The sequence below is a fragment of the Prionailurus bengalensis genome, chromosome D1 (genome assembly GCF_016509475.1).
Source record: "Prionailurus bengalensis isolate Pbe53 chromosome D1, Fcat_Pben_1.1_paternal_pri, whole genome shotgun sequence".
Lineage (NCBI taxonomy): Eukaryota > Metazoa > Chordata > Mammalia > Carnivora > Felidae > Prionailurus > Prionailurus bengalensis.
In genome coordinates, this window is record NC_057346.1 from 110,714,779 (window position 1) to 110,730,631 (window position 15,853).

Consider the following 15,853-nt stretch of genomic DNA (forward strand, 5'->3'; position numbering starts at 1 on the left):
TAGGGGGCTATCTGGGGGAGAGTTCAAGAATTCAGACTCTGAGATGCCCTTTCCGGCTCAGCTGTCCCCTGTGTCCGCCTCCCCCACCTTACTCTTTATGACGCCCCGTCTGTGTCCTCAGCCGGGCCGACTTGTGTGCTTGCCCGCCCTTCCCCGGTTGCTCTCCTCCTCCGTTTCCATCTGCTGCAGGTCCGGCTCTGAGACCCCGCATGCGCTGCAGCTCCCGGCCACTCAGAAGCACCGTTTCGAGCTCTCTGGAGTCTCTCGACACTCGAGTCTCTGCCATTCCTGCCCTGTCAGTCCTCGGCCTTGGGAAGTGCCCTCTTTTCACCCTGTCCTCTCCCCCTGCCATCCCTGGCTTGCTAGGGGGTGTCACAATCCACGACAGAGATGTGCGTGCTGGTGTCACCTGGCTCCATGTGGCTGGCCAGCCGCCCTTTTGATTCCCTTCCTCTGCTTGTCCCTCTCCATTCTTCTCCAGCTCCCACCCCTCCCGCAGCCATTTCGCGTTTACATCTCTTCTGTTTAAAAACAACAGCAGACCAGGGGCGCCTGGGTGGCGCAGTCGGTTAAGCGTCCGACTTCAACCAGGTCACGATCTCGCGGTTCTCGCGGTCTGTGAGTTCGAGCCCCGCGTCAGGCTCTGGGCTGATGGCTCGGAGCCTGGAGCCTGTTTCCGATGCTGTGTCTCCCTCTCTCTCTGCCCCTCCCCCGTTCATGCTCTCTCTCTCTCTCTGTCCCAAAAATAAATAAACGTTGAAAAAAAATTAAAAAAATAAAATAAAATAAAAAACCAACAGCAGACCAACCAACCACACAAAAAACCTTCCTTGCTCCTGCCACCAAATGCCTGAGAGAATACATTCACCCCTTTTCCTTCTTTCTCACCTCCTCCTTTAATCTCACAGTTGGAGTCTACCTCCCAAATGCTCCTGCAAAGGTCACCTGTGACCTCCCAATTTCCCAGTGGGTTTCCCCCAAATTCTCTTAGCGCTTCTGGGGCATCTGACACTCTTGATCAGCTGCCTCCCTAAAACTCTCTTCTCTTGGCTTCTCATACACTATTGTCTTGACACTCTTTAAATCGGCTTATATTAAATTATCAAGTACTTTAGTTTGGTGCAGGGCATTGTGCTAAAATGCTAGAGGGATGCAAAGATGAATAAGTTGTGGAACGTGCCCTCAAGATGCTATCTGCTTACAAGGGAGGCAGACACACTGAACTGACCCTTGCCCTGCCCTTGCCCATACCCGACCCTGAGAGTCTGTGCAGAAGCACCTACTGTGTGTTGGGCACTGGAAGGACAGTGGTGGCTGCAGACACCGCTGCCTCCCTGAGAGGACTTACAGACCAGCACCCTCGCTGAAGGGACACGATCGCTCCTTCCCTGACTTCCAAGTATTTTGCCTGTGTCTTTCCACAGTTGATCCAATTCTGCCTTGGATTCTAGCATTTGGAGCAAGGGAGGGCGGGGGGAGTCCCGGTCCCTTCTCTCGAGTGTTTTGTTCGACACGCTAACAACACCTTCCGTGGGCTTGAGCCTGAACTGGGATAGAGAGGTGGGGAAAACTCAGAGTCTGCCCCTAAGAAACACACAGTACAGTGGTATGGGATATACCTTCCTTCTCCCTGTATTCTGCATAGCCCCCTTGTTTGCTGCCTTGCACATTACAGGCTGCTAGGTTTTGCTGTCATGTGGAGACAGCCCGGATGCCCTCTCCTCCCTCTCGTTAGGCAGAAAGCAGGCCCGCAAGATATCTAGACAGGGTCTGGGCAGATATGTCCGCCTGAAGGGCCCGGACCCCTTGGCGGGGCATGTGCCCTCCAACTTGGGCCAGGTGACTCCGGGACATTCAGCAGGACCTGGCTCGCCCACAAGCAAGTCCAATAGCTCATGCACCTACGCTCACGCACCTGTCAGTAGTTTCAGGTCAGCTGGTCTTCTCTTCCCAGAGAGATCGCAGGCTCCATAAGGGCAGGAGCCAAGTCAGGTCTCAGACTTCTGCTGGGTTTCCTACTCCAGTCGGCGCGGTGATGGGCAGACCTTTGCAAGATTCGTCAACTGATTGACGTCACCATCATTTGTTACTTCCTGTGCTTAGGGCACTGTCTCGCGGAGGCCCTGGTGAAATACCTCTGTTACCTGGGAGCAGTTAGCCCCCTAGCTGACCCAGTGGCTCTTCACGAGAGTGTCAGTGCAGGCCAGTCTGTCACAAATAACTGGAGATCAGATCACTATTCGCTGCGGCTGCGGCTGCGGCTGCAGCCGGGCACCTTCCCTTTATTGTCTCTCTCATCCTTCAAACAGTCTTAGAAGGGTATTTAATTATCCCCATTTCACAGATGGGGAAATCGGAGAATAGAGAGCTTTAAGTAATTTGTCCAAGGTCACTCAGCTAGGAGGCCGTGAGGCTGGGCTTGGAGCTGAGGTCATCCCTGAGTCACATCTATCCCATTCGCTTTGCAGACCCGTATGAGTTTTTCTCTTACCCACCCCCCCCCCCAACCTGCTGCCTTACACTGAAAAGAGTCTACAAGAAGGGAGTGGAGTCACGCCTGAGACTTGTGACGTGGCCACAGTCACGCTCCCTAGGAGATGAAGGGTATTGGGAAGGGAAGGGTCACTGCCGGGGGCCCCCGGGGGCCACCACAGGTGGGGGTCCCGGTGAAGCTGAGGGCTGACCGCGCGTGGCTGACCAGAGGCGCAGGTGGACAGCTTCACAGGGAAGAGAGACCTATGAGACCTTTAAAGTAATCCAGAGAGGGGAGGCAGGCCGAGCAAAGGCCGGGAGGGGGAAGACACGCGGCCAGACAAGAGGACGTTGGAAGGACTAAAGGGACGCACCGTGGGTGGAGGAACAGAGTGTGCTGTGGGCACCGCGCTCCGTGGACAGGGCAGAGCCTCTTCCCCAAGCTCTTTGCCTCTCCGAGCTCTGCCCTGGACTGCCAGGCTCCAAGCCACCAGGCACGCGGGGGCCCAGGAGGGGAAGCGCCAGGCCAAGCAAAGAGATGAAGTCCTGGGGCAAGCATTTTATTTGTTAATACAAGAATAGAAATTCTGCAATAAATATCATCTAATAAATAACATCTCCAAATAAATAAATATTAATACAACAAACTTAGAGTCATGAGTGGGTGAGGCTGGGGGGCAGGGCCTGGGGGAGCTGCCCCCCGCACCCCGAAATGCTACTGCAATGTAAACTTTCAGGAAACCCTGTGGCTGTGGCTATGGTTGCCCTCCCCAGCCTGGGCAACCCACAGATACCCTGGAAAGGGGGTGGAGAGGAGGCACCATGATGCAAGAAGATGCAAGAAGATGCAAGGCAAGGTCCTTTTGGCTGCCGTCCTGTGCCACCGACTGCCTTGGTGAGCCGTGGGTCCGCTCTGTCCCTGCCCCTATGCTTTTAGTATGACCTCCAATGCAGATCCCACCTCTTCCGCTTTTAAATCCCGTTTGGATTTGCCACCGTGTGTGTTTCCTGAATTGGCTGTACTGAGCTATTTGGGGATAGGGGAACAACGCCCATCCAAGGAGAGTGGGGCAGCCAAAGGGCTCCCCCCCCCCCCCCGCCCCAGAAAGGCACATGCTGCGGTGGCCCCCCTCCCTGCCTACGGGCATGCTTCCTGGAAGTGCCGCGTGAGGGGCCGTGTGGGCGCCGGCAAGTGCCGGGCAGGAAGCAGGAAGCTGTGAGAGCCTTCGCACCAACTTGAACCACTGCCCCCAGGAGCGCTCCTCCCTGTGGAAGAGACCTGCAGGGGTTTGGAAAGCGGGGAGGGGACAGGCCCTGTCGACCATGCCCTCTTCCAAGTCCGGAGAGGGCCAGAGGCCCATGGCTTCTGCCTCCTGGCTCAACAGACGTTGGCATACGGGTTTCTCCCTCCCAGAGTGGGAGCAGGATTTGAGGGAGGAGAGGAGAGAGGAGGCGGTAAAGGTCAGAGATCAGAAGCCATGGGCTTCCAGGTGCAGGGTGACCGCCGCTGGCGGGGGCCGCGTCTTCTTCTTGAGCCGGTTGAAATCCTTGGCCGAGCGCCACAGCCAGGTCTGCAGCTCCTTCAGCAGCCAGAAGTCGTCCATCTTCTGGAGGAAGTCGCTGTGGGCAGGGCCGGGGGCCCGGGTGGGCTCGGTTCCGGGCAGAGGCTGGGGCAGCGGGTAGCCCAGAGCTGCCATGACGCCCGCGATGCTGCCCAGCAGGCCCTGAAGGCTGGTGCAGAAGTGGGCCAGGCTGCGGCGCAGCTCGGCCGTGGCAGCCTGGCGGTCGAGGCCACGCAAGTAGCAGAGGAGGTGGCTATAGGCCTCATAGTTCTGGGTCAGCCGCAGTTTGTCGTTGAGGCTCCGCCACACATCCAAGTTGACAGTGGCCCTGGGCAGAGTCTCTGCCCCCAGCCGAGGTGGGTTGAAGTCAGGCTCGTTGAAAGGGGGGCCCAGGTAGTTCAGCTGTGAAAAGGAGAGGGCGATGGAGGAGGAGGAGGAGGAGGGCCACCGGGAGATAACCTGCTCCCAAAGCTCCTATTTCCTGGGTCCCCTGACACCGGCCCCATCTCCTCGCTAGGCCTCTCTGTGCGAGGGCCTCCCCTAAGTTTCTCCAGGGATGTCATCTGCATGGAGGTGGCGGTTGAGGCAGTGGGGGTTGATGAGAGGTGTAGGAAGAGAAAAACACACAGGAGCTACTCGGGGAGGACGTGCTGATTGGCCGTGTGTGCAAGCCTTGGGAGCGTGCCCACCACGGGGCAGAGCAGAGAGGAAGAGGAGCCGGAAGGACCCAGGTGGCCAGGCCGCAGAGGTGGAAGGTGGACCAGAAGAGTGCAGAGCCAAGAAGAGGAGTTCGAGAAGGCAGGAGTACTCGACAGTGTGGCTGCAAAACAGAGAGCAAGGGGAATGGGCCTTAGAAAATTCTGTTGGGTTTGGCGAAAAGGAGGTGCCTGCCGACCTTGGAGAGAGCCGTTTCAGTGGCCTGGAGGCCAGATTGCAGGGGGTTAAGGAGTGAGTGGGTGGAGAGGAAGCGGAGGCAGAGGGTGTAGACCACTCCTTCGAGAAATTTGGCAGGGAAGGCCAGGAGAGAAAAAGGGTCGGGAGCTAGAGGGGGTAGCAGAGTCAGGCAAAGGTTTTTGGCCAGGGAAGGGAAAAGTGGGTGGGAAGGCAGAGGGGCCCGTGGGAATCAGAGCTCCATGTGCCTCCCAACGCGCTTGGTCCCACCAGCAGAAGGCCAGGGGGCAGATGGTACTCACTAAGCAGCAAGTCCCCCCAAGGAAGAGCTCCTAGGAGCAGGGCTGCAGAAGGAAGAAACTGAGGCAGTCTCAAGAGCTGGGCAGGAGGAAGGGTATAGGAGGCAGTCTAGGGAAGAGGACAGAGCTTTGCCAACCCTCAAGGGAGAGGCCTGGGGCCCAGGGAAAGGGCTGAGGGGGACGTTTCAGCTGGAGAGAAAGGGAGAAGAGAGGGGCGAGGCCTGGGATAGGCAAGGGCCCAGGGGGAGGTTCACACGCTGACAAGCACAGAGACAAACTAATTTCCTCGGTGTATCCTGGGGCTGGAGCCAGCTCCCCCGCCACCCTCCTCCCCTTTCTTTCCCTGGCTCCAGAGTAGGGTCTGGGATGTGGAAGAGGAACACGGGAAGAGGGGGCCGGTTCCCCATGGTCCTCGGCAACTCTGACCCTCTTTCCTTCTCTCCTGGGCTCTCTGAACACCTCTGGACTGCCCCCAAATCCTCATGGCACAACTTCCATCCACACCCTGAACCTCCTGCCACTACTGGCCTATCTTCCCCGCAGCCCCCTTCCCCCAAGTCCCCCCTAGGAGGCCCAGCTAGGATGGGAGAGGCAGACAGAAGGGAGGCCCATGGGTCCAGAGCAGCAGGGCCCCAGGTCTGGGGCAGAGGCGAGCTGGAACACAGGCATGGGAGGTGGGGCCCCTCCATCCCCACCCAGCCCCGCCCGTGCAAGAGACACCACAACACGGTGTAAACAGAAGAGACTTCCCCGGCCCCCAGGGGGAGGCGGGCGGCTGGGCCGGCAGCCAGTGGGGCAGTGGGCCAAGGCGGGTGCGAGGCCTGCCCACATGCCTAGTCCTGGGGCCAGGGATGGGAAGGAGGGGGGGCACCTCAGAGGGAAGGGTAGGAGATAGGCCAGACATGGGGACCGTTTGGAACCAAAGGGCCCCCTGGTGACCACTGCTCACCGGGACCCCTCCACCATTCTGTCTCTCTTCCACCATCTTCTCTCCTCGTTCTTTGCCAATTCCCAGACCTTTCAGCTGCCCTGGATACTCACGTAGGTCCCAGCCAAGCTGCGGAGTTGGTGTTCCAGGTAGCGGGTGAGGTCGTAGGTTTTCTGGATGGAGGGGCCAGGCCCTGGGTCCCCCGTGCGGTTGAGGGCTGGCACTGCAGGGAGGTGCCAGAGCACAGCACACAGGCAAGCTAGCATCCCCCACGAGTCCCCTGCGGGCAGGAGGGGCGAGAAACATGAGGGCGGGCCCAGGCCCAGTGGAGGATGCCCAGCTGGCAGCCCCTCAGGTGTCTGTCCCCACCTTGGGCCGGGCGCAGGGTTGGTGAGGGTGGGCCGCCAGATGGGAGGCAGGGGGGATGGAGGAGGGGAGCGTTCCTGGCCTGGGTGTGTGTGTGTGTGTGTGTGTGTGTGTGTGTATGGAGGCATGTATGTGTTTGAGGACGAGAACTTGGCCTCTGTGTGTGTATCTACCAGTATATATCGGAAAGCATATTTGTGTGTCAGCTAAGAAAGAGCCAGTATATGTATGCCAATGCGTATGTGTGTGTACGTGGAGGGACGGGGCCAGGCCTAGGGACTCTGAATCCAGACCCTCTGCAGTTTAGGGAGCCAAGGGGTGGGAAACAGCACATGTCTCTCTGCCAGCTGCCAGCAGTCAGCCCCGGGAAGGGCATGAGAGAGGCCGCCCTGAGATGAGTCCACACAGAGAGCCATAGGAGGCAAGGGGTAGGCTTGAAGGGGGTCAGGCTGAAGGACAGAGGGGGCTGGCTCATGCAGTCAGTGGTGGGTACATTCTTGAACAGGATTCCTGGGTGTGGAGCTGTGGGGTGGAGGTTTGCCCCATTCTTATCTAGGAGGTTGGATGGGGAAAACTTTGACCTGAGTGAGGTCTTCTGATGAACCTACAGTAAAGAGGGTCGGGGTGGGGGATGTGAAAGAGAGAAAGAGGGGGAATATGATGTATCTGATGGGTTTGGCTTGTCAGCTGATGGTGCCGGAGAGTTTGGACATCCTGGGATACCAGAGGCCAGGGGCTGACAATGTGAAGAAGATACCCATAGGCAGTTGGGAAACATGATTTTCCCAGCCTTTAGGTGTGGGCCAAGGTAAAGAGCACTAGGCCAGGAGTCAGTGGGCACCGGGACTGGGTAAAGGCAATTAGGGTTAGGATAGGGCAAGGCTATAACTGGTATGGGGCTAGGTTAGGTTTAAGGACTGGGTTACTTTTAAAGTTTCAGGTTAGTTTATTGGGATTTGGCTGACTGAGTGTGGTTGAGGTTTGAGTCTAGCTGGGGGATGTGGTGAGGTTTGGACAGGCACAGGGTTGGCTGGGGCTAAGGTTTATTAATGTGTTGATTTAGATGTCAGATGGGGTAATGCACGGCATGTCACTAAGAGTAGGGCTGGTCTGGGTTTTAAGCTTGGGTAGGTGTTGAGCTCACGAGTCGTTTCTTCGACTTTCTATTTTCGACTTTCAAATTTTTATCATGACATATGTTGCTGTGATAGTTAGAAATGAGTTGGATACGGGTTTGACAGTTTGACTGTACTGAGTCAGGGGGAGTTTGGAGTTAGTCATAATGCTGGGTCAAGGTTTTGGAGAGGGCTTAAGACTCAAACTGTACAGAATGCCTCTCACAGAGTGTAGGGGTCAGGTGGGGACTTGCGCAGCGGCCCAGGCCATCAGTGTAGACTCACTAAGATGCGTGGTGGCTGGCAAGTTTACTGATAGAGCAGGGGAGTGGGTCGGGTGGGGGGAACACCAGTCTCAGAGACCCTGCTCTTAGGGACGAGGGGCTTGGTCTGAGTGCATGGGTGCGTGCGTGCGTTAGGACAGAGCGCGCTGTCAGGCACATGACTGCTCCCCTGTCCTTGTCCGCATCTGCAGCCCGCGGCTTCCCTCCTGGTGCTTCTTTCCTCGTTCGGCCTTTTCCTGCTGACTCTGTGTTCCTTTCTATTTACTCTTCCTCATATGCCAAGACAACTCCAGGCCCTTCTCTGCACGAAGCCTGGGGCTACCCTCAGCCTGGATATCTGGCAGAGTCACCTCCAAGATCCTAAGGGTACAATATGGGGTGTTTTGGAGGTGGAGACCTGCCGAGGCGAGCGGCAGCCCTTCCAGGCTTGAGGTAGCTTTCTTCGGGACTGAGTCTGGCCCCACTCACAGTTAGCAGCATGCTGAGGGTCCCAGCTGAAGCCCACATTGGGAGCTGGGCTCACCTCTTTCCCCGACCTTGCTTTGGTCAGCCTTTCAGTCCATAGTTCTGGGACTGAGTTTTGCCTCTGCTGTGGTGGTGGGGGGGGGGGGGCAGGGGGGGCGGGGGGGCACCAGGTCAGGAACCCAGCTCTGGGCCTTGTTTTCCCCTCCTCTTCTGGGCCCTGTGGCACATCCCTGGGGAGAACTGGCTCCCTACACAGGGACAGCAGGGGGAGAAGCCTTTGGATAAACAAGAACTAAGTCATCTGGGCAGAAAAACGGCTCATGAAATTAACCAGACGAGGCCGGTGTTTCCAGGAATATTTCAGTTCTGAGGTAACTGTGTCACTGCAGGCGGGGAGGGGGGGGGGGCAGGGGAAGTTGCAGAAAGATCGGACTGACCGGCCCATGGAGAGAACCAGTAAGAAGGAAGGGGTCTCAGGTATCTAGAGGGAGAAGAGGCTAGGAAGGAGAAAGGAGACAGGGCTCTAGGCTCTAGGCTCTGGCTTCCACTCTGGGCAAGATGTCCCCATATCTCAGGCGGCAAACTGACGGCCATCTGGGGCAGAGAACACCTGTGGCTTAGTTGTGAGCCCCGGAACTCAGTGAGGCTTGGGCTCACCTGCGTCCCGAGGAGGGAGCATTAGGTGGGCATCGTGGAGCCCTCTCCCATCCTTCTCTCCAGGCTCCTGGTGTGCAGGTGGACCGGGCCCCCTCCCCCAGTCCTGGCCCCTAGCCCAGCCCCCCGCCCCAGCTCTGCCTCTGGCTGCTGCCCACTGTTGTTTACATCCCGGCTTCCCTTGTGTTTATAAATCCGGCTGAGCACGTGAGGAGCTAATGAGTGCAGCTCACAGCTCACGTTTCCTGCTGGAGCCCCCCGCCCCCCCATCTTGGCCCCCCGCCCCAGCGGCCCCTAATTCCATCCAGATCCCTGGGCCCTGGGAACCTAGGCCCCCCTCATGAACACACACACACACACACACACACACACACTCAGCCCACGCAAGCGCACGGCCACCCTGACACGGCTGCACGGGCAGGCATACCAGGGTCCACGTGTCCTTAGCCAGCTGCCCCTCGATCCCTGGACTGTGTCCTCCAGGCTGAACTCCTCCGGCAAGGGTCGGGGGCTCGGCAGGGCACACGTGCAGGGTGGCCAGGGTGAGTCAGACAATTGTCCAGGAGACTCTGCACCTGGGATGCCCTCAGGCCAGACCAGGACCAGCTTCCTGGCGACCTTGGAGGGATGTGTTGAGGGGAATTGGGGGAAGGAAGTGGTTTAGGGGGTGGTGTGTCCGCAGTAGTGTGAGATCCAGGCACTGAGACTGTAGGCAATGACCCTCAGGGGCTCCTCCTGACCTGCCTCCTCAGGGAAAGGCCCACGGAAATAGCCCATCTTTCCTTGTCCTCTGGCTGGCTGCCCTTCCCTCCGTCCTCTCTCCCCTTCGTCCTCTCTTTGGTTCCCTGTGCCCCAGGCCACTGAGAAGTGGCTTAGTGAGCGAGTCCACATAGGCCCAGAAGTCCGGAGACCTAGCTTTGCCACAACCCATGACTGGGCTCGCCGGAGAGGGCTGTGCTGTGCCCGCTAAGGTCCCTCTCAGCCCAAGCGCGTGGGGTTCCACCTCTGCTGTTATCTTCAGCAGGCCCCTCCCTGCCCTTCTCTTCCAGCCTAAATGACAGAAGAAGAAACTGAGGCCCAGGGAAAGAAGCAGGCCAGTGGGCCGGCTGCCCTGCCTTGTGAAGTCAGTACCGACAGAGGAGCTGGGCTGTCGCCGAGTGAGGGGGTTCTGGACTGGGCTCCAAGAGGACCCCAGTTGTTCCCAAGGGGCGCAGGATGAAGCCAGGGGAGCTAGGCGAGGCAGCCGGCGGAGAGCCAGGCAGGGGGACCCAGTGAAGGAAACAGTCCCGGCCAGCGAGCAGGTTGAAAGGGTGTTGTTATTCAGAGGCGTGGGAGGGGCTGGGAGGGAGCGGGCAGGAGCCAGGGTGTGAATAGGCAGGTGGGATTGTGGGGAGGAATGTGAAGTGTCACCAATAAAGTAGCTGGTGTGGCTGGGTGGTGTGCACAAGTGTGAACGGGGCAGGAGTGCAGGGCTCCGTGGAGGGGAGAGGGAGCCATTAGACCAGTCTGGAAGAGAGAGAGACTGGGGTTGGGGGGGGCTGCTAGGTGACAGTTGCTGCCATCTGCATGTTTCCTCCTCCGGTTGAGTGCGGGGCTCAGGGCAGTGAGGGTGCCAGAGCCAAACTGCCGGGTGGGGGGTGGGGGGGGTGTCCGGTCTGTCAGAGGAATGTATCCCTGTGTCCCCAGGGAAGGGCAGTGTGTGCTCCAAGCCGGAAAGGGGGTCTGTGGGGGTTGTGAAAGCCGGGAGATGTCAGCTGGTCAAGGTCAGGATCAGAGAGTGCCTGACAGAGGTGTGGGGTCCGGCGTCCTCACCCACAACCTTTCTCCAAGGCTGGGGACTTCCAGCTTCCCCTCCCGTCCCGGCAGCTCCCTCCTACCCCAGCGGGGAGGGCCGGGCCGGGCACCGGACGAAACTGGGACGGGGTCCTCTGGGACTGGGGGTCTGTGGGGAGGGCTTCTGGAGCGCAGTGTAGAGTAACTGGGAAGGAAGGTGGAAAGAGATGGGGCTCTGGCGAGGCGGGGGGAACCCGGGGTTCCCCTCGAGGGGCTCGGCCCGAGAACTCGGCGGCGGCGGCCGCTCGCTGGCCCTCCCCCTCGGCGGTGACCTCTCGCTCCCGGCCCCCTCCCCGCGGCGGCGGCGGCGGCGGCGGCGGCGGCGCCTTCCCCCTGTGTGGCCTCGGCGCCCCCGGCCCCGCCCCCGGCCCGCTCCCGCCCGGTCGCTCCCTTCCCGGCGGCGGGGGCGGGGGCGGGGTCCGGGGCGCCGGGCTCCGGGCTCGGCCGGGCCGCTGCCCTTTCCCGCGCGTCAACTCCCCGCCCTGCCCGTCCGCCCTCCCGCGGGCCGCCGGGGCCGAGCGGCCGCCGCCGCCGCTCCCCGGCCGGTGACGGGCTTTCTCCTGCCCGGTCCGGCCGGGCTGCGCCCGTCCCCCCGCACTAATCACTCCCAGGCCACGGCGGGCCGGGCCGGGGTGGGGGGTGGGGGTGGGGGCTCGCTGCCGCCGCCGCCGCCGCCCGCCCCGCCGCCCGGGCCCTACCTGCCGCCGGCTCCCCGGCCGCGGGCAGCATGGTGGGCTCCGGCCGCGCAGCGCGCAGCGAGGAAGCCGCGAGTCCCGCAGCCCGGCCCGGCCCAACCAGGCTCGGCTCTGCCCTCCGCCCTCCTCTCTCCTCTCGCCCGCCCTCCTTCCCGCCCTCCCCTCCCCGGCGGGCCGGGGAGGGAGCGCGGCGGGCCCGAGGTGTCGGCCTCCCCTCGCCTCCCGCCGGCCCGGGCTCGGGCTCCCCGCCCTTCTCCGCTCTTCCTCCCCGGCCCCCTCCTCCCCGCGCGCCGCGTCTCCCTCCCGCAGCCCCGCTCCCCGCCTGGGACTCGCTCTCCCCGACTTTCGCGCGGGGCTCTTTCCGCCGGGATTCCCGGCACCGCGCCTCGCTGGGGCTCCAGGTTGCCGGCTCCCGGGGTCAGCGGGTCGCGCGGGCTCCCGCCGCGCTCCCGGCCACCTCCTGGCCCCGGCGAGCGGACTTCAGGAATGCCGCGTCCCCGCCCGGCCCCTCTCGAGGGCGCCCGGCCGTGCCTCCCCCCCCACCCCCCCCCCCACCCCCCGGCCCGAGCCCTGCTGGCGGGGGTAGCTGCCGGCTCCCCCGCCCGGCCCCGGCTCGGGGCTCCCGGGGGGAAGCACGGGAACCGGATCTCGCGGCTCCCGGGCGGGGGCGGGGGCCGGGGCCTCGGACGCCAGGCTCCTACCTGCTCGGAGGTCCATGGGGCTGGGGGCCGGGCCGGCCGGGCGCGGCTCCTCTCCCGGAGGCTGGCGGAGTGGGAGGGCGAGCCGCGGCTCCGGCGAAGCTTTAATAATCCCATCCGCCAGGCCCACTCGCAGGTTTTTTTCGCTCGGTTTCGGATTTTTTTTTTTTTTTCGGTGTGGGACATTCTGCAAACTTTTTTTTTTTTTTTTCTGACGTGTAAAGCTGTAACCACAAATTGTAGCGGCCCTCCCCGGGGTGGGGGGAGGAGGGGGGAGGAGGGAAGGGAGGGCTTCTGGGGCTCCTCTCCCTCCCACAACACCGAGGGGGGGTGAGGTGAGGCGAGGCTGCGGCGGTACCACCCTGGGCCTCCTGGGGGAGGGGGCGGGGAGGGCATCAGTCCGCCGGCAGACTCCCCGAGCTGGGGGGAGCGGGCCGCCCTCTCCTTTTCTTCTCCGACGGCGTCGACCCGGGGTGCGGGGTCCCTGCTCTCACCCTACCTCGGACTCCTCATCTCTAACCTTCCCTCTCCTCCCCCTCCCCCTGAGTAAATGCAATGACACATTCTCCCAAATGCCAGCGAGCTGGCCTCGCAGCAAGTGATGGTGTTTTTCCTGCTGCCCTTTGTCTGGGCTGACCGCCCCCCTGGCCTATTGTCCCGCCGCCAGTCCCATTTCCAAAAGCTGGGGCTGAGTGAGGCGCTGGGGTTGGGGCAGGTGACTAACGGCCTCACAATGCCCCCTGGGGCGGAGGAGGGAGAGGGCACCCCAGGCCCACTGCCCAGCTCGGAGGAGAGTAGAGGGCCCTTGGCCGAGGGTTTTTCTCTCAGGTTCACTAGGTTCTTCGTTCTTCCCAGCGGCCGGGAGAGCGCACAGGGGTGGGGGAGTTGTAGTTCATTAATCAGCACGAGGCACCGGACCAGTTTCAACACCAGAGGCTGCATGGGTGACTCAGCGGGAATGCTCCCATTCAAGGCGATGGACAGACCCAGAGTCCCCATTTGTGAAACGCTTCCCCATAAAGACTTTTGGCTTTCTCTCGCCTTCGGGGTTTGGGGTTGTTGGTGTTGTGGAGTGCTCTCCCTCCTTCCTTCCCCAGGCCTGGGTTGGGACTTGCTTTGTGGGATAGCTGGGGGACCCTTAAGCCTCGACCCTCTCAGGAGGGTCTCCTTCCTGCCCCCTTCCTCCCCCCCCCCGCCCCCCTCCCCCCGAACGGAGAGCTGCCAGGGAGAGTGCAGAGGAAACAGCTCTCCCCGTCTGGGGCTTCCAGACATCTCCTTTTGGTGACTTCTTGGGGGACAGTCATTTGGTCCCCAAGGCTTGAGTACTCTAGATCCAGACCACCAATTAAACCATTTGGTAACAAGTTGCTTCTGTTCTTTTTTTGTTTTTTCAAAGTGGGAGAGGTGGTGGTGGGCCAACCCTGGAAGGTGATTCCTCCCCGCGCCCCCCAACAGCATCAGATTCTTCAGTCCACGACTCCTGCCCCGCGTCCGTGTCCCTGAAGAAAGGAGGGTGCCCCGCCAGCCCTGCCACAGCCCCTCCAGCCTGCGGGTCAGAGCAGGCGGCATGGTCAGGACCAGCGCTAGGTTCCCAGGGCAGCTCTTCCCTTTTCTGCACTGTGTGGACTGAGGGTGGGGGGGTGGGGGGGTGGGGAAGAAGTTTGTTTTCAATTACCTCACTGGAGTGGGACAGACTTTGTTGTTGGGTTTTTTTTTTTTTTTCCTCCTTTCTTTCTTTTTTCTTTCTAAACAAGGAGAAAAAGAGCTGGGAAAAGGGAGCTGGCTGGGGGTTGGGGGCAGGGGGCTTTCCGGGGCATCAGTAGCAGCTTTAAGGAAACCTGTCTTGGGGGGGTGTCCTTCTGAAAAGCGCTCGGGGCCTCCCTCTTCCCCCCCCCCCCCCCTCAGCCAGAACTCTGCAGTTTCAATGACATTCTTGGCGGGTGAGCCCTGAGATCTTTTGATGCCCACGCCAAGGTCAAGAAGGCAGATGTCCAGTGGGTGACTGGCACCGAGGCCAGCCATGAGGTCCTCAAGCAGCCTCCCTTCCAGAAGGAGGGAGCCACGAACGGTGGGGAAGTGGGGCGTGCAATTCGTCCTCCCCTCGTTTGTGTAGCCTGCTCCTTGTGGAGAGTGTCTGCACAGACAATGTGGTTTGGATTTGGCTGAGCCCCCTCAGCACCTTATAAAGCACCTTGCTGAGTCAGGGAGAAAGCAGCCCCCACTCGGGAGAGGAGGAGGGGGCCGGGAGAGAAAGGGAAAAGAGGGAGAGGGGAGCTGAAGGAGGGAGGTGGGGGGCTGAGAGAAGGGAAGGGCAGAAAAGTAACTGGGTGGGAGTAGGAAGGAGGGAGGAGGCAGGAGCCCAGGGAGGAAGAGGAACAGACTGCAGTGGAAGGGGAGCACCCCCCCCATCCCACCACACGCCCAGCCAATACTCGCCTCGGGAGGCCGGAAAACATTGCTTTGCAGTAGCCGAGGGCCTGTGGCCCTGAAATGGGGACCCAGGCCAAGGGGGAGCAGGGACAACTGACTTTACACACAGCCACCCTCCACACCCACCCAGCTTGTTACGGTGACACTGCACGCTGGAGAAGTCGCCTTCTCCCTCTGCCTCTTGTCTAGACTTGCATCCCTGCCCTCTCCCCTCAACCAGGGGGTGGCCAAGCCCCCCCCCCCCATCTTCCCCACTGCCAAGGGGAAAATCAGCTCCATCTCCAAGCTGCCAGTGCCCCTCTGCCATGTCTGGGCAAAGGCAGGAGGCTAGGAGCTGCCAGGTGGGTTGGGGTGGGGGCTGGAATAAAGACCTTGCCTTTCTGCTGCCAAATCCTAAATAGGGTGGGCTGTGGGAATTGGGGGAGAGAAGGAAGAAAGGAGAGGCAGAGCGTGATAGCTCCCCCTCCAGGATTTCTGTGGCGTGGGGGCGCAGGGGGCTGCCCTCTGATTTCCAGTTGGGGATGTCAACTTCCCACTCCCCTGTGGCTCTCAGACTGGGATTCTTGTTCTGGGATTGCTGGTGAGGGCAGGGCAGAGGTTACAGGAGACTCGTGCCCCCTGAGCCCCAGAGCCATCTGTCTTGGTACATGGTGTGCAAGACGTTTCCGAAACCCTGCCGGGTGCTAGGCGCTACGAAGACAGAAGAGGGAAGGAAAACCCACCCCTGCCTTTGAGAATGTCATGGTCTGGTGACAAGGGGCACTCATTTAAACTGAGAGATCAGAGGATGGAAAGGGCAGGAGAGCTCTGGGAGGAGGTGGAGCTTCAGGGTGGGAAATATAGCTGGAACCACAGGAAGATGCACCGAGGGAGCACTGGCCCTGGCCCACGGGGCTCCCTGTTCTGCGGAGAGTCAAGCTGGGAGTGAGGACGAGGGGCCTCCGATTGGCCAGCGGCATGGCCTTGGGAAAAGCCATCGACTCTCGTGGGATGGGGTATGACCCCTTGTGCCCTCCTCCCCAACAGGATGGTGGGAGATCGGGGAGCTCATGAGGAGGACACTGCTGCCTCTCTGGCCTTCCAGGCCTTATCCACAGGGAGTGGCAGGCCAGACCCCAAGGGATGTGGCCGGGAGGGGGGCGGGTCTGGCACCAGGCGACG

General features: G+C 60.9%; 1 protein-coding gene across 4 annotated transcripts; it reads right to left on the reverse strand.

Annotated features, from left to right (window-relative positions):
• Positions 1–3,016: 3,016 nt before the first annotated feature.
• CLCF1 (cardiotrophin like cytokine factor 1) lies at positions 3,017–12,540 on the reverse strand. 4 transcript variants are annotated; one of them, XM_043581770.1, is made up of 3 exons: positions 12,266–12,540; positions 6,266–6,432; positions 3,017–4,436 (listed from the first exon to the last, which is right to left on the reverse strand). In XM_043581770.1, the coding sequence occupies exons 1-3, from the start codon at positions 12,279–12,281 to the stop codon at positions 3,942–3,944; spliced, it is 678 nt and encodes a 225-aa protein (XP_043437705.1). In that variant the 5' UTR covers positions 12,282–12,540; the 3' UTR covers positions 3,017–3,941. The 4 variants fall into 4 exon arrangements, with proteins under 4 accessions (XP_043437705.1, XP_043437704.1, XP_043437706.1 ...); XM_043581769.1 differs by lacking the exon at positions 12,266–12,540 and adding an exon at positions 11,568–11,687; XM_043581771.1 differs by lacking the exon at positions 12,266–12,540 and adding an exon at positions 9,464–11,121.
• Positions 12,541–15,853: the final 3,313 nt, after the last annotated feature.